Below are 19,841 nucleotides of genomic sequence, written 5' to 3'. Positions count from 1 at the left end.
AGACAGCCTTCTCTTTCGTTAACTCATTCACGAAGTGACGTCCTCTGAATCGCCGTATAGGACACGTGGAGCAATTTGCATGATGTAGTTCTGTCATCCTCGCATCTTTCTATTTTGGTAACGAACGAGCCGGAGAGCGTTGAACCAACTTGAAATGGGAAAATTATATCCTCTCACAAAATCATATGTACAAGTGTGTTGAAGATGCTCCGCCCTCATTCGAACATCCATGGCCGAACAAACGGCCACGACTAGAAGCGAAGCCCATTTCAGGCTACCTCAAATCATTACACTAGGCTCTTGATGCCTGAATCGCTCGCTACTGAGATTCTCTAGCAAATATTTCTCGACGGTTGAAATGGAAATATCTTCATCGCAGTGCCTGGAGTAGCGGCGAAGATTTAGAGCAGCCAGGCAGCAAGTCTATCGGGTGGCCTTTCCGATTGTATTTTACACATAGAGGATGGGGGCCATTTTTGAAGGGATAGATGCAGATAATTCACCAGTCTTGGTGATAGTGGTTCCTCTGGAGCGTGGACGATAGTTCTGGTAACATCCTGGGTAAAAAAGAAAATCAGCATTGGGGAAATGGGGACGAATGTAAACATGGGGCCGAGAAAGAGAGAGCACCACGGCTGAAGGGAAGGGAAAAAAGGACGTCCGTGTTCATGAAGGAAATGGGGGGGGGAAAGCCCACCATGATCAAATAGAAACGTGCAACTCAACCAAGCAGGAGGCGGATAAAAAACAGATTGTCAACCAAAAAGAAAACCACCCGGAGACAGAAGAGCGGGGAGAAGTTAGGGAAGAGAGAAAAAGGAAATATTCCTCCGAGTCACGCAGGGTTATATGGGGCTGCCCTGTCGTCTCGAGAGGAGGTTCGTAGTGTTATAGGCAGATTTTTCCAGCTCCGGCAATCATTTTCCTCCTACGTATTGTGTCAAAAGACTTTGTTTTCTTTAAGAGTCCATTGCAGAAAGAAGTCTCATAGTCAACCGAAGGGTATGTCTCCGTGACGAGAGCGTCGACCCCGTCTTCGTCGATCTGAACCTGGAGAAAGGCGAAAGTTTTTATCCATTCTACCGGGCCATGCGCTGCCATACCCATGGACAACCAGCTGTTTGAGTTACCGCCGTTGAAACATTTCCCGGGCCCGAAGTTTGAGCACCTTCTTGACCGGACAAGATCTTCTATCAGCCCGTTCATAAGTGGAAGTGTTTCTCGATATCCAAACATTTCATACATTCTGTCCCACGCCGATGGGGTTCTTCCCCATTTTCATCCAACGGTTTATGATAATTTTCGAAAAAGCGATCCTGAAGATGCAGAATGGTGTCAATGCGGCCTCGGTAAGAAAATGGTCCAAGAACGCTTTTTCTTCGACTTGGCAGGCTTTCCCCTTTCCCGACCAAATCCATGGCATATTGTGCTATGTGGATTCGACTTATTTGCTTTATGGAAGTGGCTTCCTTACACCCCTGCTTTGGGTGTCGAATTTCTCGCTAAGACGATGGAGAAAGAGGTACCTGCTCTTTCGCTGAGGAAGAGGAGTGGAAAGGAAGCCGTGGAGAGTGGCAGCGCTTAGAGACTTTTTCCGAGGTGAAGCGTAGGTGGGAGTCGTTTTCTATATCTACCCGGCAGCCTCGTGGTACCTGTCGACACTGGAGTTTGTGAAAGATACTCTATTCTGGGGCAAAGTCTGTCGTGGGCATGACCGAAGACATGTCAAGTCGTTGGGGGCGAAATAAAGGTCGAGAAATTCCAGATCATCTCTCGTCATGATGTCACCTACGTTCCTCTCAAATGTTGTGTGGCTGCTGAGGGAACGAGTGAGATGGTATCGTATTTGACCCCATTGACAAGCCAGCTAGCATCACCAGACAAAGGATCAGCAGTGCCAAAATCTGAAAGATTCTCTTTCGAAGCTTGAAAGTCAAAGGGTCAGTGGTCACTATTTTCGCTTAAGTGTTGGGAAGCCGTACTTAGAGTAGTCGTGGCGACTATCTGTTGAACAAATGGTAAGCTATGGTTCGCAACAGACCAACTCGTTCTGCGACACTCGCTCATTAGGTTGTATCACCATGGATAGGCAGCAGTGATGACGTACGCTGTGTAGATATAGATGGGCTCTATCCTGCACTCGTTAGGAGAGTCAGTGCATCATTCAAATTCAGGTTGCACAAGGAGTTTGACACTATCAGTCTTTCGAGATAGTTCATGGCACCTTTCAACCATTTTGTTGCCCCACGATAGAGCTGTGCTAGAGCTTTGAAAGTTTTTTCCTGGCCATCTTTGCAGGCCACCTTCGATGGAGCATCTGTTGGTGCCGGGAGAGCCAAAGGGTTGCTCTGTTAGGTGCTATGCGGCGGCCGAGAATGCTCATCTTATCTGCAGGGTCTGTCAGTCACGTGATATTATGTGAGTGTGGCGGGAAGAGAATGTATGAACTAAAACTATCTGCTGGGGGTGGCCGCTTTACTTATATACGTTCCGTAAACGAATGTAGTTTAGCGTAAGCCAGAATCCTCGGTAGAAATCCACATGAGGGCCCCGTTATTGGAATAGGAGGTAAGAATAGTAGAAAAAGGTCATATATGGCAATCTGGCAGGACCGGTTGCCAGACAGAGCAATCAATGTACACCCCCGGATTGTTTGGTAATATCCCTGTTCAACACCACATCCCCCAGGGGAAGCCTTCGGAACCGACCCCCGTAACAGCCTCATAGAACTGACAAGAACAGAGATTATGAAGTAGAAGGGGTCTGTGGAGTAGGTCTGCCCGCTGGACTCCGTCTATTCTTACCTGTGCACTCATGCCAACAATTATGAAAGTTCTGGGGATGCCAAGGAGGACCGAAATGAATGATTGACTAGGTGGTTACAAGTGATGGATGGGAGGCCCAGTGGAGAAGTGCCAAGCCTAGCTCCCACCACAGTATTGATGTTAACGAAAATCACCTTGTCTTGTCAAGTCTATACAAACCCACAGCAGCAAAAAATGAATTTGCAACCACTGAAGCAGGAAAACAAATTGCGCAAGGTCCTACCCGGCTACAAAGGTCAGTATGTTATTTATCTAACTACCGAGCATCATTTCGACTTACGTTCGAACCGGGGTTGCCGGAATTTATTTAAAATCAAAATCCGGAGTGATCACCACTACACTTGAGTGATAAATAGCGTTAGTTGAGAGCCTAGGAAGGGACTCTGGACATGAAACCAACCTATAGAACCAAATGTTTGGCAACAAATTTGTGTCTTCAAATATATAAAGCGATTTTATCTGGGTGGCGAATACCATACCACTAGAAGCATGCTTCCCGAGAATTTAGCACCTTGGCCTTGTTGGAATTGAGGCTGACTAGCCTAATCCATGAACAATCGTGTCCGTTCTATAGGGCAACGGGTATTTCGCCCAGGATCCACTAAAACTTTAATCTGACCAATAAGAGGCCTCCATTCGCCTTTACCTCATACCTTGTCACGTGATTAGCCAATCACCTGTAACCCGGAAAATCTATAATCCGACAACTACCCAATCCTTTGCTCTGATTGGCTAACCCCATCGGATCCAATCCATGGCCCACCCAGGAATGGGTAGAATGCGCCTTTGTCTGCCAGACGCCCTTGATCGAATCCAGTTCATGGATCTGGAGATGTGGAGTGACAGGCCAAGGTTTTGATTACAAGCTGCTCGAATTTGGTCAGTTTGCTGAGAGCTGAGCAAGCTGTTATTGGCCAGACTAGAGTTTTAGTGGATCCTGGGCGAAATACAGTCCGATATGCCGAATTGGGTAAGGCGTATTTAGCGTCTTGGCACCTGGGTGAAGTACCCGTCGCCCACATAGTGGTTGAAGTGGATTACTTATTCGGTTTGCTGGCTAGCCGCACCAGCGATGAGTTATCAATTCGTTCGGCGTAACACGTTCGATGCTTCGGATGCGTGGCTGCTGTCGCAATGAAAGAGAATGCGCCGAAACGATATCCATTTCGATCTAGTATTGCGCACATTAGTAACAACGTTCTTAAAAGATTTTGGTTTTGTTGACCACCAATTATAATGTACTGGCAAATCCCTTGCCGCCCAACATTTTCGATGTCTTCTGGATTAGGTATTTGAGCACTATTCCGGCCGACAGCATTGACTACATGCGTCTTACTTCTTGATTTTTTAGCACACCATTCAAGTTTGTATCAACCAAAATGACCTAGTTTAAAGTGGCGAACAAGTCTAGCTCATAGGAGAAATATATGCAGAATTGTCAAACAGAGGGTGCAAATTGAGGCGTATTGAATGCTCTGTCTATCTCGCAACTGGTCCTGCCAAGTTGCTGCGGGAGTGCATGTACATTGGTGTCAAACTTCTCTTTATTGAGAGAAAGATGCTCTGGCTCTCGTAATGAGTGCAGGATAGAGCCCATCTATATATCTATCTAATGAGCGTACGTCATCATTGCTGCCTGTCAATGGTGATACAGTTTGGTGAGCGAATGTTGCATAATACCCTGGTTGTCAGGGCGGCCCCTGCCAAGACACTAGATACCGGGCGAGACGCAGGCTTATAACCTGCTCATCTCACCCCATCATCGCTTGACTCCTCAAGCGATCGAGTCGATATCATATAGGACTGTCAATTCCATCAATTCCCATTTGAATCACGCTTGCCCTTCCGTTCCTTGGCATTCCTTGATACTGGTTGATCGTGAACGATAGGCCATCAATTGTTCAACAATTGGGCTATGGAGGCTTGCCTATCTGAGACCATCTGAGGATGAATGAGCGACTTAAATACACAGTTACTTGTCTAGGCAGAGACATGTCTGCCTGCGTAGCTCCTGTTTCTCAACGCCCCCTACCACAAATAATAAAAGAGCTCTCTTTCTAGAGCTTGTTATAGTTCATAGACTGTTATTTTTCGTTGTTGTTGAGAAAGGCATCCGTGTCAAGAGGGGATTTATGCTGAACTATAATTGGGACAGTTTTAGACACATTTGGGTGCGTACTATTAACGAAGTGTTGGGGCGAGAGAAGGGGCACGAAGGCTGCGGTGCACGTGACTAGGCTAGGCCTAATGTGGCCTGCCAACACGAAGGACCCCCCTACTACCGAGATTACTCGCGAACGAAAATCCTAATTTCTATATGCGGTTTGATCCTAGAGGGTGAGCGAAGACCGCTTTAACCTGAGCTTTGACTGAGCCTTTAGCTTATGATCACTGAGCGCGCCCTGAGCACTCTGTGAGCAATACGGAGTACACCGAGGGCCTAATCTGGCCCTCCGGCAATCGGCTAAACCCGCCTCTCTGCGAGTCGGCTAGGCATCTATCTCATCTTACTGATAGTGGCTAAACGAGCTTCTGGGAACAAAGGGGCGCTTAGCAAGGTAGCCGAATTTGGGGAATTCCGCGAGCTCGAGCCAAGTTTGAAACCTTTTGGGCAGACATCGCGAGATCCGCGATACCTCTTGTCGCTGATTGGCCATCAATTGTTCTGTGATGGTTAAAATATCACACAATCGTTTTGACTTGATCACAATGACACCAAGTTGCTCGCTCGCTGGCCGTCGTCACAAACATGCCATACTATTCTACAAAGCGGACCACTGGTACCTCGATGGGCTAATGTGTCTATTTAATGACGAACCCCCGACCTAGCCTCATGACAGGTCGTTGTGACGGGGAAGCTGGGGAGCCGATCCTCGGTGACAGAGTTTCACAAGGGATGAGGACCGTGATGACCACCATCAAGGGCGAAGAAGTTGTTAAAACATCTTAGAGGACTGTCGGTGCCAGGTGGCCAGCAAGCCTGTCGGACACTTCATACGATAAGCTGAAAGAGAAGCTCACAGTCCTGGTAAAGCAAGTCCTCAATATCCCTTGCCGGTCCCGCAAGCTCCCTTCAACCCAGAGTGGCCGTCACATCGTTCTGGACGTACAGCGGCAGACACCATTAATCGACAACAGAACACAAAGGCCCTACATAGACAACACAATCCGATCGTGTCGCTACACGACCTGGAACTTCTTTCCTCGGCAACTTTTCGCCCAGTTCTCCAAGCTCGGCAATTTCTACTTCCTCTATGTCTCTATCGTGCAGATAGTACCTAGCGTAAGTACAACTGGACGCTTTACCACTCTGGTTCCGCTTCTTTGCTTCGTCGGGTTCTCCATGTTAAGGGAGGCGCACGACGACTTGCGAAGATCTCGGCTCGATGAAGAGGAGAACAACAGAACTGCATCCGTATTTCGAGCTTCGCAAACAATTCTACCAGCTCCTGGAATCGACCCAGAAGCAGGAGGGCATTGGGCTGAGACTAAGTGGAAGGACATCAAGGTCGGCGACGTACTTCGAATTCAGCGCGACCAGGCAGTGCCGGCCGATATGGCTTTGTTGACTGTTGTGGAGGCCATGAGCCTACCAGGTTGTGCTGTAACAGTGACGTACACTCGTTAGATAGGTATATAGATAGGCCCACTGCGCCCTCTGACCGAATTCAATCAGAGAATTCTTTCAATGAAGAGAAGTTTGACAGGTCATCTCGAATGTGATCGGTAGAGCTTGTCTGGGTGGTCCACACACTGGATCCGATGAAATACCACGGCCCGTCGGATCCGATCCATGGACCATGTCGATATCGAAGCTCGTCCGTTAACGTTCCATAAGAGCCATTTCGAGCGTAATCAGTAGGGCTTGTGTCCACTCCTTAACATTGAAAGAATGTTCTGTCTATCTAGCAACTAGCCCTGCCAGGTTGCTGATATTTATATATGTTTGGTTGACCCCTTTTCTTCTCCTGTTCTTACCCCTATATCCTACATAGGAGTGATAATCCCTATTCCCGGCAAAGTGGCACTTGCTGCTGTCCAACCGTCCAACAACCATCAATTGTTCAACAGCTTGTCTAGGCGGTCCACGGATTGGATCCGATGACGGGGCGCCAAAGGGGAGGGCGGCTGTTATTCTGTACACCGGCTACAATACCCCCACAGAACGCCACAAACACTACGTAAAAGGCTCAAATTTTTGCTAAATCGTGTGCAGACATACTGGTTTAGTAGACATACATCTTTTCAGCTTTCAAATCGATCAAATATTCTTGCAAAATGGTAGCAAAATAAATGCTGTTCTAGCGTAGTGATCCACCCTTTTAATAGTTGTACGTCGTACCCTTTAGCGTACGAAACGCAACTTTTTCTACAACGACGTAGGAAAGCTCGAAGTTTTTTTAGTTGATCCAATTTTAATGCCACGTAGTAGCTATATTAAGAGTTACAGTATTCTCAGAACACTCATTGTTGAGATTTTGGCAAATTCAATGTTACGAAAAGAGTGTACAAAATAACAACCGCCTCTAGAAAAAGCTCCTGTCGAACAGGGTTCTCATTGAACGGCCGAATAGTAGCAAGTGCCCCTTTGTTGAAGAGGGGTTTATTACCCCTATGCAGGATTTAGGGCGAGAAATAGGAGAAGAAAAGGGGTCAAACTAACGTGTATATATACTAGCAACCTGGCAGGACCGGTTGTGAGGTAGGGAGAGCATTCAATACATCTCAAGTTGTTCCCCAGTTCGACAGCCCCTCTACATATGCCACGAAATAGGGGTTCTTGGCACTAGGTTCCTGTTAGGCCCCAGCTGTTCGACAACATGAACTCAAGTAAGACGAGGTCCCCAAGAACCATGCTTTCCATTACGGACCTTAGATTAAGCTCTATCAACTAATAACACTTCCCATGATCGCCTGGGGATACCCTAAAACATGGCGTTCCGCTGTACACAAATAGGAAAATAGTGACTTCAATCGAGACAAAGTACAACGTTCTCCTGGTCAGTGGGCCTTTCCTTAGTGGCCTTGGCAGTGGTCGTTTGGGGCGAATGTTATTCTCCGGTCTTACTCCCCCTGTCAAGAGGTGACCCCCTGTAAGACAAACATGCCAGGCCAATCAAGCTGGTACCCTTCGAATCGCCTTACGAGGAACATGTTGACTTCATGCCTCCTCAAAGTGCGATTAGTTGGCGTTATATGGACTGCCTCGCTGTCATTTACATCATTCTCTAGCTTCATATCATTACGATTCCACTATGGGGCACTTTAACACCTCAGTGGTTCTGTTTTGGGTTGCGTCTGAATTACGGTCTGTCTCAGATAGTGAGAGCTAAGCCACCCATCCTTCCGGCATGGATGAGACTTATATCTTTCTAATACGTTTCGGTCGAAATTGGCAATAAGCGATGCTAAAGTAGTACAAGACAAAGTTGTGGGGCTCGTCAATACTAGAAGCGGAGCTGCGATAAATAAAATATGTAGGTTTAAGATTACTATGGTGGCCTTGTGTGCTCGGTATCCACCTCTCAAACACAGGCCTTTTGTACAGCAAAGAGATTAGAGTCGCAAGTATATAAATGGTCAACAGAAAATCTCGTTCGGCTACTGTTCGTCCAGATGTAAAATGATCAAACCTCCATAATGGCAATACTCGCCGCAGTTTTTCTCTTTCTTTTGGGTGCTTTAGCGGCACCTGCACATACAACCTCCGAGTCAAAGTACGAGCCGATAAAGCCTCGACAGACATGTGGCCATGTTATTGATGGAGTAGGAACTTTCATGGAATCGGCGGTATACACATTCGAAGGCGACACTCTACCTGCTGGCTTATTGGCATCCACTGATCAGTTGATTCCCGACGAGCAGTGGGGTGCCCCATTCAACCACTTTTTCGACTCGTCAAACGTGGCTGTCCAGGATGGATTTGCAGAGGTCAGAGTTCCCGGTGGTCAAGATCCTAGCTCTGACCCTCAACGAGCGATTCATTCGGGTGAAATATTCACATTAGAATCCCAGATTCTCTACGCAAGTGTGAGAACTGCTGCTATATTATCTACCGAACCAGGAACTTGTCAGGGTCTATTCTTTTACAAGTCCGAAAATCAGGAGACGGACATCGAATACCTCTCTGATATTAATTCTCTTTCCAATATCGGCTGGGAAGACGGCCCTCCACCTTTGCATTACACAAACCAGGCCGTCCTCGAGGGAGGAGAGAAGTCTTGGACTCGAGGACCAACACCGGCGGATGTCTCAAGTGTCCACTGGTATAGGATCGACTGGACGCCAGACTATACGGCATTCTTTGTCGATGATGTTGAGCAGCGTCGACACACCGAGAATGTTCCCAGCGTCCCTGGAACATGGTTGTGGAATAACTGGTCGAATGGTGATCCAGGGTGGAGCGTCGGACCTCCTCTTGGGGATAGTGCATTGAAGATCCAGACGATTGAGATGTACTACAACACTTCCTCGAGTTCTACCGGTTGTTAAGCGCTATTTTGTCTGTCGCATGCAGTAAATCTTAGCTACTAGTTTAATTCTGGCCATGCACTACCACAACAGCCAACCTCGCCTACACTTCGCCAATACTTACCTAGATTCAATAAGACTAATAGGTGTCTGTCCTTACCGCACTCAATCTCTCCTGCTGGCTTTGCATGCAACTGTAGCACTATTACTTCGGATTAAAGTGGATCGACCCGAATTATTTCAGTTTGTAATGGATCGGGTTGTAGCACGGCAGTTAGTGTTGATTGGGAGCTAATTAGAGTGACAGGGGCCTATTTTGGCCTCAGAAGTGGAGACAATTCCTTCCTGTACTCCACCATGCGTCGAATTGACGATATTACGGTGCAGGCTGAGTCTAAAGAAGGATTGTGAGAGGGCCCAACAGTCAACATAGTAGCTCCTTTAAACAGAGTATGACGACACCTTCAGTCCTCACTGCTTTGTCTGGTCTATGATAAACAGATTGCCAGCCTAGCTGAAGGAGCATATGTCCTAGGCAATAAGAGATCTTGTATGCGCACAGAGTAACGTGTAACCAGGTTCCCATTGCAGTACCTATATCCAAATCCAAATTTTCAGCGGAAAGGAGACTTAGGGATTTCCCTGCTGCGTCTGTTGTATTGCTGCCATGATCTTCTGTGTGAAATCCGTGGCTGTCTTGCTATCAACAAACTCAAGAATGTGATCAATCATGGTTCCATCTTCACTGACAGTCAAATTCCAAACATAGGTGTTCTCATACACTCCCGCTACGCTCTCGGCTCTACTCTTGACGTATAAAACTACCTTCCTAGTCTGTTCATCGATCACAGGCTCCCTGTCGTCGACAGTGAGCTGTATCCCTTTGGGCAAAGCAGCTAGGATGCTTTCCCTCCACATTGTAAGGTACTCGTCATTGGTGTATTTGCCGGTCATAGCAAAGGAGTCGGGCTTGATTTCGTGGATACATGATGGGCTGCGTATTTCTATGACCGCCTCAGGGCTCTCTTTGTTGAAGTTCGTGATGAAGGTGGTTGCTGTGTTGAGCAGTCGGGCCCTGGTTGGCGCCGCCATTCTGTTTCTCTCTTGACGCGGACAAAGGGCCACTGGCTTGTTCTGTTCTGCTGTTTGAATGGATATTAATAATGATGGCTGAGAATAAGGGTGAGATTTTGGCACGAACAGCATCATCCCCCTGGAAGAGAGTAGATGAACTCTTTTATACATCTCTGCTAGTTTTCAGTCCCCCTTCCCTTCTACACGTCTTTGTAATACTGGGCTTGGTGCTCAGCGGCTAGACTACTCTATAGGACTAACACAAGCCTTGGCGACAGATAAGCTGAGATGTCACGCATACTTTTTAACACATTTCTTTTTCCGATTATATAATTTCTCAAGTCTGAAGTAAGCGACTTGGCTTGACAAACGACTGTTCCCTCTTTTGCGCCTTCCCGTCTTTCGGCCACTGTCCGTCCCTTCGTTTCGCCTTCCCTCACCTCCTTCCTCATATCCCATTATAATAGAGTACCAAAGCCTCCTTCTAGCATCCTTAGGCTGGCGAACTTTCCTCTCGACTGCCACGCTTCTCCAAGCGGTGAACCTACCTCTACCGCTTCCTGATCATTTCGGATTGTCGCCACTTCCAAGATCCATATTCCTTTGACATTGCTCAAGGGCCAGCCCCTTTCGTCATTGAATACATCAACTGACTCTACAGGCCTAATTCACGTGTGGTCGTTTACCTTGACCGACTCTTCTCCGATGAACCAGTTTTCGGGTGATGAGACCGAAAGCAGACAAATCCAGCCTCGCTTTGCAAACCCAGCCAACATCAACCTGTCTCAATCTGCTTGCGCAGCCTGCCTTTGCACTTGTTCCACTGAATAGTGTTCTGAGCATTGTCGTCGATTAACCCTCTCTTGTTCATTATGGTATACTTGTATTAGATTAAGAGCGGCCACCCCCGAATGTGCCTAATCATGGGACGGGTCTGTCTCTGCCCTGTGCGTCTTGGTCGCTACGCGCCATGCGGGAGTAGATGTCGTTGCAGGGTCGAGTACCAGCTAGCCTCCAATTGCGACAGTGTCAAGGTAGAGCTTCGTCAATCGAGCCAAAGCGAATCTTTCTCAATTGTTGCCATATAGCTGACAAAGATCTAGGGATCATTACTGAAGGGGTCGGTAGACCATATCGTTTATCTCCGTTGAAAGAATACTATAGAATTGCTATTACCAACAGCAAGCACCAATGGAGACGACTGTGTCAACACGTGGCAGCAGAGTGCTGATTTTGCCATAAGGAGGCCGAGAGATCGTCTTCGGCCTCGCAGAGAGTCGTTGCCATACCTTGATTGCCTTGATGGACTGGGCTGTTTGGCTTCTTTTTTTCTATCCCAGTCTAATATCAGCTGGAACGAATCCCTTCCACGGAAGTTTAAGGATTGTATCACCGACTTGTCTGGATATTGGCTGAATCGGTCGGACGAAATGTACCGCTGAATATCCTAACCGATGCTGTCGACAGAACCAATTTGTTTGGAAGAGGACCGCATATATCAATGATAATCAGCCCAGCTGTATTCAAAATCCCCAGGTGTGCAGCTCCAATACCTTATCACCCGATTGCATTACCCATGCTCTAGACGCAGGAACTTGGGTGTGATCGTGTTTTCAGTGGTTGGAGAGGAGCATGACAACGTAGTTAATAATTCCCTGGCATTGTCTGGATGTCATCGAAATGGTCTGAAGGAGAGTGAACCAGCCTCTTGTAGTGTACAAAGTCCCCATGGATAGAAAACCTCGTCAACGTCAGGAACGCACGTTGAGTTTCAAAAGTCGAATTCGAAGTTTAAGTGGCATGAAGACTGCCGCCGAATCGTATGTATCGACGGCCCACCGGGGTGGCTTGCATTAGTGAGCGTGCTGCTTTATGAAATCATCCGTGACGTCAGTTTCCGCGGAATCGGCCAATTTGGGGCTGAGTCCTTGAACCTGGGAGCGAGCTTTGTCCTGATTCTGTAAAGTCGTTGCCGGGAAATCCGCCTGCGGTTTAGGCGGTCCTGCCGTTTCGGGTATGATCGCGGGCTGGGCGCGCCGCCGCTTTTGACGTCTATAAGAACCCTCACTTCCTTCCAACTTGTTTTCCTTTTCTCACCTCCTTCGCCTCGCCCCATGCACTCCGATCACCCTCCCAGTCCTCGATCGGCGTGCCCTTTGCGCCCCCTCGACGCAGCCCGTTTCGGCCCCCCTCGAAGCCTGTAACTCCTACGTGACACATGGGGCTCCACCGGCGGCACAACCTGCAGACTCAGCTGATCCCGTCCATCATCCGCACCTCCAGCGAGGGTCCCGTGGGGGATCCGCGATGGTGCGTCTCCTTGCCCCTTCTTGCGGGAGTGACTACGTGTGATGGTCTCCTCTGGCGTTGGTTCCAGGCGATTTGCGAACGCCTGAGAGATCATCGTCGACATCGAACATCCTCAATCGCTATGGTTGACACCCAACTCATTGTGCTGCACCTTTGATGCCAGCTCTGCATCTTGAAGCTGGTGGAGAATGACAAGGAAGACGGCGAAGTGCGGTTAATCTTTCAGTCCCTGCCGGCACAGCAAGCTGAGTGGCGCACCTGTTGCGTCGAATCGCGAAAATGCCGCACGAGTTGATCGGCAATGTGCCTGCATTGCTGCCTGCGCTCCGCCTCAAATATGCAACATCGAGTTGGGGATTCTACCCTCCAGGTTCGGCCCTAGGCGGTTCGGGAATCAAGGGGTTGCCATCCAGTGACAGGGCCACGTCAGCATGGTTGCGAATGGATTCTTAGCCATCTTCTGTTTTGAGCCGAATGCAGTACTGTGCTTTTCGCAATACGGCCTCAGAACGGTATCACGCAAGAGAAAATTGGGAATGCAAATATTTGCAAACACACGATTTACTCTCGAACGAGCGCAGACGTCGGTTCTCCATCCCAGATGAAGAGTCCATCGGCTGGCCCACGGGCAAGCGGATGTATACTTGTGAGGCTGGTCATAAAGTACGAAGAGAGACTGCGGGATCGTCAAAGGACGACTGAAGGTAGCCGTCCTCGCCCTCAAGGATGCTCTCATCACCCTGGGATACTCAGGACCTTGGAGACCGAGCCAGCGCCCCATACAGTCTCCTTGCTCTCGAGACCACCTTCCTAGTGGTCAATGCCAGCCGCAGGATCACTGAAGCCATTGTGTCCCACGACGTTTCGGTGTTATGACCTGCTCCACTTCGTCGCCCGTATCGGTCTACACCTCCACGCTGCAAGAGACTCTGGAAACACCAGCAGTTCACACATCCTTACCTGCAAGGGTGTGAATTCGGCAGTTGTGAAAACTTCAGCTGCGCTCTGGGAGAGGCAACGCGGGATGGTTGTTTGAGTGGTGCTGGCTTGTCTATATATATGGCGCCAATTCCTGTCTCATTCTCGACTCTCAAGACAACCGTTCTTCCTTTATATCCTTTCGAAATCGTCTTCAACCGTTTTGCTCATCTTTCATCGCTCTCCAGTCATGACGACCTTCATCGCATATCAACCGCAAAAAAATGCGCCGTCCTTTAGAGGCCGCACCTTCAGCAAATCCTCCGCGGTCGGCCTCCCTTGTTCGGCGTCGAGCGGACAGAGCACAAGATCTCCTCAACAAGCGACATCTGTGAACAATGCGGATTTCGTCGATTTTGTGGACTTGACCGCCCCTCGCCTGGACGCCGCGCGAGAGTATCTGGTGGCGCGAGATATTTTGGAGCCAATGAATCACGATTCCGAGGAGAGTAGTATCCACGCTTACAGAGCTCGCAGCAGCGGCGCGACCGACAACGAGAAATCTGATCACGGCGAGAAAGGCGACAGAGAAGACGACGGCATTGATTGCGAAAGCGAAACTAGTGACCTCCCGTCTCCCCGGGACCTCTGCGCGTGGAAGGGCAAACAGTTTGGAAGAAGGAACGTCCTCAACCTTAAGGCTTCCGCATCGCCCGCCTCCGTCATCAGGACCAGCGAGGAGCGTGGTAGCGAGGACGTCAGCGAGGATAGTGTTAATCCCGACAACCCCCCTGACAATCCTCTTGCTACGACCGTCGGGGGTGCCTGCGGCACTCGGCTTGGAACCAGCCAAGGTGAGTGATAGGACGCCACGGCGCACGCGCGCGTAATTGATGTATGCGGACACATTTTCCTTAGACAACCCAATTGTGCTGGACGATGACCAGCAAATTGATACCCACGATGCCCTCGCCTCTAACGACGAAAAGCCCGCCTTCGAAGTGGCGAGCCCGACAACCTCCAGCGACCCCTCCCTGAAGTTGTATGGAGGAGGTGCCGAGCGAGGCATGGACGATGGAAAGAGCATTCCAGACGGCACGGCGCAGGGCGACAAGGACGACCGTGCAAGTGACGAGGAAGAAGGAGGAGGCACAAAACCACACGAGGATGACGCTCTTCACACCCATACTCTCGCCGCCAACGGCAATGGTGGTATCGAGTGCTGCGGCAGTGGCACAGGTTCAGATACACCGGCGTCTGTTGGCCGTATCCACGACGTCTTTGCTGAGTACGAGGAGACCTTCGGCTTGCCTAAGTCAAAGCAAAAAGTGGCACGGTCAACTGTGCATGATTGCCCAGAGAGTGGGACCATAGCAGGCTCTCTTTCACGCCCAGTCAGTCACGGAGAGCCACGAGTGTCTGCAGATGACGATGTCGCGAAAATTGAGCAGGCTGCGGAGGCAGCAGGTGGTGATGCTGCGCGCCTTTCGAAGAGAGAGATTGAGAATGGATCCACATCGCGGTCCAGACAGGAAAGCAATGAGCAAGAGACGGAGATTGTCCAGGTTCGGTCTCAGTGTGTTGCCACTTTAGCCGGCGGCTGCCACTCGCGTATGCACTATATCGGCGTTGTTGAGCCTCGTCCCAGTTCTGACACGCAGGATCACAGAAAGTGCCTTTCAACGAGGTCCGCCGACGCCGACTTCCATGACTACAAAGGAGGCGATCCGATCTAACGCTAGCGCTGTCACTCAGGGAGGACGAATTCGAAAACGATCTTGGTCACCTACCCCACCCACAGTTCTTCCCGACGACGGTGTTCCTCAGAAACGCCCTCGCCGCGCAACGAAGGAGACGTGGAAGGCGCGAGAAGCAAGGGAGGCAAGAGAGGCCCAGCGGTCTCAGACATCATTGGGCCCATACCGGAAGGAACAGGCTCTCTTCGTGGGCCTTGATTCCGCTAGGGGTGAAGTGGACCACAGGGTGGCAGACATCGAGGATGTGTATCTCGGGGAGGATGGTTCCATCCAGTGCATTGTCAAATGGAAGTCATCGTTGATCTCGCTCGAGAACGTGGTTGGCAGAGAGCTACAGTGACGATGCGAGGAGCTGTTCAGGAAGAGGTATGGCTAAAAGGAGCTGCAGAGGAGAATGGGCGCTATTAAGCAGCATACTAACAAGAAATGAGGACTGGGAGGGTGTTTGTCCTTGTACGAGAATTATGACCTTATATTACTGTGGTGGCATTGTGTTTTGTGTCGCTAATGTAGACAGTGGCAAACATCCAGTCCCGGTCAGTAGTTTTACCATGTTTCACCAGCCATGTCTCGTGCTGATTCCCCGGTTCGCACCTCGAAGAATGTCCAAGTATTTTTCCATGCACGAGAGCTATCTTCAGGCGCCCGCGGTGAAGCATTGCGCTGGGTTTATGGATCAGGCAGAGCATGGCACTGTTATATTACAGGGTTCTTCAGGTCTGTTCTTTGTACTCCTGGCGCATCTTGTTTCCCTTTGGCATAGATGGCATTGGCCACTTCCCAGATTTTTTGCGATACATGGCTGCGAGCTGAGGCCGTTCATAGGCACGGCGGTCACGTCACCCTCGGCCTTCTCGTAATATTCTTTCAAAACTGTCTCATCGTCGAGTTAGAATCTTGACGGATTGTTGCGAACCTGCTTTCCAGTCACAGAGATAGTCTGCCGTGCAGAAGGCAGGAGCATGTCAGCTTCTCTTTGCAATATAATTTGAAACCCCGGAGGTATTTAGTTTCGCAAGGACGTCAGGGTCTCTCTGGGCTTCAGAGAGTATCGACATCATTTTTGATAGAGGGTGGTGAGACATGCAGCTGGCAAGGAGACCATCGATCAACTGGTGTGACGGCAACGAGTCGCCAGCGAAGCAACCGTGCATTCTTCATCTGAGCGTGAGAAGTAATGATCATAATGAGCAGCGCAGATAGTCCGGGAGGAAGGCAAGTGCTGGAGGAACCGGCAGAAAGAGCACAGATATGTAGAGAAGAAGAAGCAGGGAGAGAAAATTAGAGGGTCACGTCCGGATTATACCCGTCGACACCTGCCGATGGCATCGCCTCCTGCCCTCCACCTCCTCTCCAGCAAGGGTAAGGCCTGTGAATAGGAAAATCAAGCGGACCAGCTCAGGTGAATGAGCCTGCGACGCTTCCAACCTACAACCGACTGCTTGCGGTTCCGCAAAGCCGCCAATATGCACATCGACAACATTGTCACCCTTTGAATGAATTGCTTGTTGTCACCATCGACCTTGGTCTTGTCAGACTCGTTGGAGGATCGGGCAGATTTCGAACGATTACCTCCCATACGCAGGCTCTGTACTGGGTCTATTTCGTCCTCGTTCTCATCGTTCCCATCGTTCCAATTAGGGTGCCACCCCATTACTGACGTCCGCCAGTAAACCTAGTATCCCTCTAAGTCTAACTTATAAAGCCTTAGCATCGCCGCTTCGAGGGGATGTGGATCGACGATAGTTTCAAACCGGTCTTCCCAGTCACCCTCCCAAAGACCGTCCATAAAATATGCTGCGTACTCCCAATACCTAGGATACCACCCAGACAGTTCCCAATCCACGATGCCAGTCAATTGAAATTGCCTCTGATTATTATCATCGGGGTCCGTTTGCTCTTGCACTAATATATTTTGTCGAATCAGGTCACAATGTGTAAAAACACTCCGCTGATCCGCTAAGATCCGCATAAAGTGCCGTTCGAACCACTCGGAACTCAATGGCCGTCGATCATCGAGTTCATACTGCTTCTTCAGTTGGAGCGCCATGCCACGATGGAAGTCCAACGACGACTCGAAGGGGCCGACGATGAGACTCCTGGTCCATCCAATTGAAGAACCTATGCGGAACAGGCCCTCCCTCGGCGCTGCCGAAAATGTCCGGTGATGGTATTGAGCGTACTTTGGTAAAACCACTTCGTAACTGGTTGCAGATAGAGCTCCTTTCAGTCTCTGACAGTTCATCCCATACGTCTCGAAGATTCTGCCCTAGAAGGAGTTGCATCACGAGGTAGAGAATACCGTCCTCTCGATACATTGCGTATAGTCGCGGCGCAGGGATAGATGGGCAAAACTTTTCTAGAAAGAGAAGCGCAGTCCCTTCATTTTCCGTAATGTAGCGCCCATACTTGATAATGAAATGATCTCTTATTATTGATACTCGTCCAAAGTCGCTGCCATAACTCTCGCGTTTCGTAGGGATGATTTCGGCGGCTCGAAGCTCGCCCAACGTTGGAGAGTCCGTGGAAGCTCTTGAGGGTCCCGAAAGTATGGAAGCTCGGTGGTAAAGAGATTCGGATTCGTAACCATGTGGTAACGCCGAAAAGCAGTGTCAGGAGCTGTCAAACTTCTCGTGCAACTTGAAATGAAGGAGTGCTCTGTTCCCTATCTACCTATCGAGGTGTTGAGGCTCCTTTTATAGACACACGAATGCTACACTGTTGCACAGAGCAACCATCTGTAACGTCGTTGCCCATGGAGACCTCTCATCATCCAACACCTAGCTATCCGCAGTGTGGACTGTCACGTAGTGTTGGGTGATTGAGTCACGTGCCATATTCTTGGCTTGGCGTGTCACCGTCGTGTCACCCCTACGGTGTTGCCTGATCTTGGCTTCGCTACGATGTCGCCTGAGGCAACTTGCGCTCCCCAACCTTTTCTACTCATTCGTGCTCTGGGCAGTCCAATCAATCATTCAACGGGATTGAACCATCTTCTCATCGATTAATCCATCACCTCTTTTAATCCATTACCTCTGTCGCCGCTGTTGCTTACCGCTCCTACTCTCCGTCTTCTCCCCTCTCCCTCCGCTCCCTACCTCTCTTCTCGTCACGTTCGGCCATTTCAGGTAGCATCACTATGAGCACCCCTTCAGAACCAGACACGGGGTATACCGGGCCAGGCTCTCAAGCTGCCCAGGTAAAACCCGTTACACCGGAAAAGAAGCCAATAGTTCTGAATATAAGGGAGATGAATAGGCTGTACAAATGCCTGGAGAGAAATTACCCGAAACAGTTGGAAGAGCAGTTACAAGATATAAGTATAGACGAGGTGTGTAGGTGGCTGGAGGAAACCGATCCGGAAGAGTACAAAAAGCTGCAGCTCCCGAGTCGGGCGAAGGAGGCCACCACCAATTTCGCCTCCCACGTACTGACCTCCCCTCAGAAAAAAGCTATCTTCCATGCCTTGCAAAAAGATTGGAACAATGCCTATTTTCCGCACTCCCTAATTGCGCTACGGGACCTCATTCGGCGATACCAGCTACTCGATGTGAGCAAGTATTACGCAAAGACCTTGGTATTCGTTCAGAGCAGCGGTACGGGCAAATCAAGATTAGCGGATACTTTCGGTCAACTCTGTCCCATGATCAACTTCATTCTTCGTGAGCCTGGAACTTCCGGCTTTCCACCTCCTGATAAAGAGATACTGTCATTTCTGCGTGAGAAGCGGCCAGACAACATCCCCGGGCCCACCAGCCAGCACGGGACATCTAGTGATTTTCTGGAGAGGAGAGCGATCGTAGCGTGGAATCATACTCTCGCTGCAGCATTGCTCCAAGCCAGTTTCGAGATATGTAAATTGCTAATGGCTTTTTCACCAAACTCTCGCTAATTAGATCCTGTCAGTGAATATCTGGGTGGAGAGCAAGCCCTTTAGCGAGATGACTCTAGAAAAGCTTGCAGGTGACAGGCACGCAGAGATGGCACCGCTTGCACCAGCTACCGATGCTAACGACACTCAGAACCAACGCTCCAAGATGCGCATCGAGTTCTGCGAATCGGTAGCTAAGAGAGCTCGGGCTATCGCCAACGATTTGATTTTCAGTCCGGCCTGGGTCGAGAAGTTCGACGATGACCGCTCCTCAAGCATTCGTCGTCGATTCGAAATAGCGTGGACAGAACCCCTCGATCCCTTGAACGGCCTCCTCAATGCTGCCGAAAACCTGATCAACAATATTCAGCAATGCCGGAACGTAAGTGACACTAACTCACTCTTGGTCATCGTGTTCGACGAGGCGTCAAGTTTGATAGAAAAGGGGTTCTCTGGTGAACCACGCACCGGACTCTATGTGGCGCTCAATCGAGTCATCAGTTGCCTGAAGAAGTTTCGTGTGTGGTCCTTCTTCCTCTCAACAGAATCTCTTATCGGACACCTTGTCCCGCCGAACAATATCATCCGAACTGGCGATTACTCTCGCGACCGTTC

The 19,841-nt window shown here is 49.5% G+C and overlaps 4 protein-coding genes across 4 annotated transcripts; 2 read left to right on the top strand and 2 right to left on the bottom strand.

The window, feature by feature from the left end:
- Nucleotides 1-8,465: 8,465 nt before the first annotated feature.
- Nucleotides 8,466-9,317, top strand: Z518_08938 (uncharacterized protein; the record flags this gene model as incomplete). Its single annotated transcript, XM_013412895.1, has 1 exon — nt 8,466-9,317. The coding sequence occupies one exon, from the start codon at nt 8,466-8,468 to the stop codon at nt 9,315-9,317; it is 852 nt and encodes a 283-aa protein (XP_013268349.1).
- A 609-nt stretch (nt 9,318-9,926) lies between these two features.
- On the bottom strand, nt 9,927-10,388 carry Z518_08937 (uncharacterized protein; the record flags this gene model as incomplete). Its single annotated transcript, XM_013412894.1, has 1 exon — nt 9,927-10,388. One exon carries the CDS (start codon nt 10,386-10,388, stop codon nt 9,927-9,929), a length of 462 nt encoding a protein of 153 aa, XP_013268348.1.
- A 3,460-nt stretch (nt 10,389-13,848) lies between these two features.
- Nucleotides 13,849-15,695, top strand: Z518_08936 (uncharacterized protein; the record flags this gene model as incomplete). The annotated part of the gene is made up of 3 exons (XM_013412893.1): nt 13,849-14,452; nt 14,517-15,209; nt 15,268-15,695. The coding sequence occupies 3 exons, from the start codon at nt 13,849-13,851 to the stop codon at nt 15,693-15,695; spliced, it is 1,725 nt and encodes a 574-aa protein (XP_013268347.1).
- A 1,044-nt stretch (nt 15,696-16,739) lies between these two features.
- On the bottom strand, nt 16,740-17,600 carry Z518_08935 (uncharacterized protein; the record flags this gene model as incomplete). The annotated part of the gene is made up of 2 exons (XM_013412892.1): nt 16,740-17,030; nt 17,097-17,600. 2 exons carry the CDS (start codon nt 17,598-17,600, stop codon nt 16,740-16,742), a joined length of 795 nt encoding a protein of 264 aa, XP_013268346.1.
- Nucleotides 17,601-19,841: the final 2,241 nt, after the last annotated feature.

Source organism: Rhinocladiella mackenziei, assembly GCF_000835555.1.
Source record: "Rhinocladiella mackenziei CBS 650.93 unplaced genomic scaffold supercont1.7, whole genome shotgun sequence".
In the NCBI taxonomy this organism is placed as follows: Eukaryota; Fungi; Ascomycota; class Eurotiomycetes; order Chaetothyriales; family Herpotrichiellaceae; genus Rhinocladiella; species Rhinocladiella mackenziei.
The sequence above is the reverse complement of the archived record's forward strand: the minus strand, read 5'-3'. Positions and strand labels throughout refer to the sequence as shown.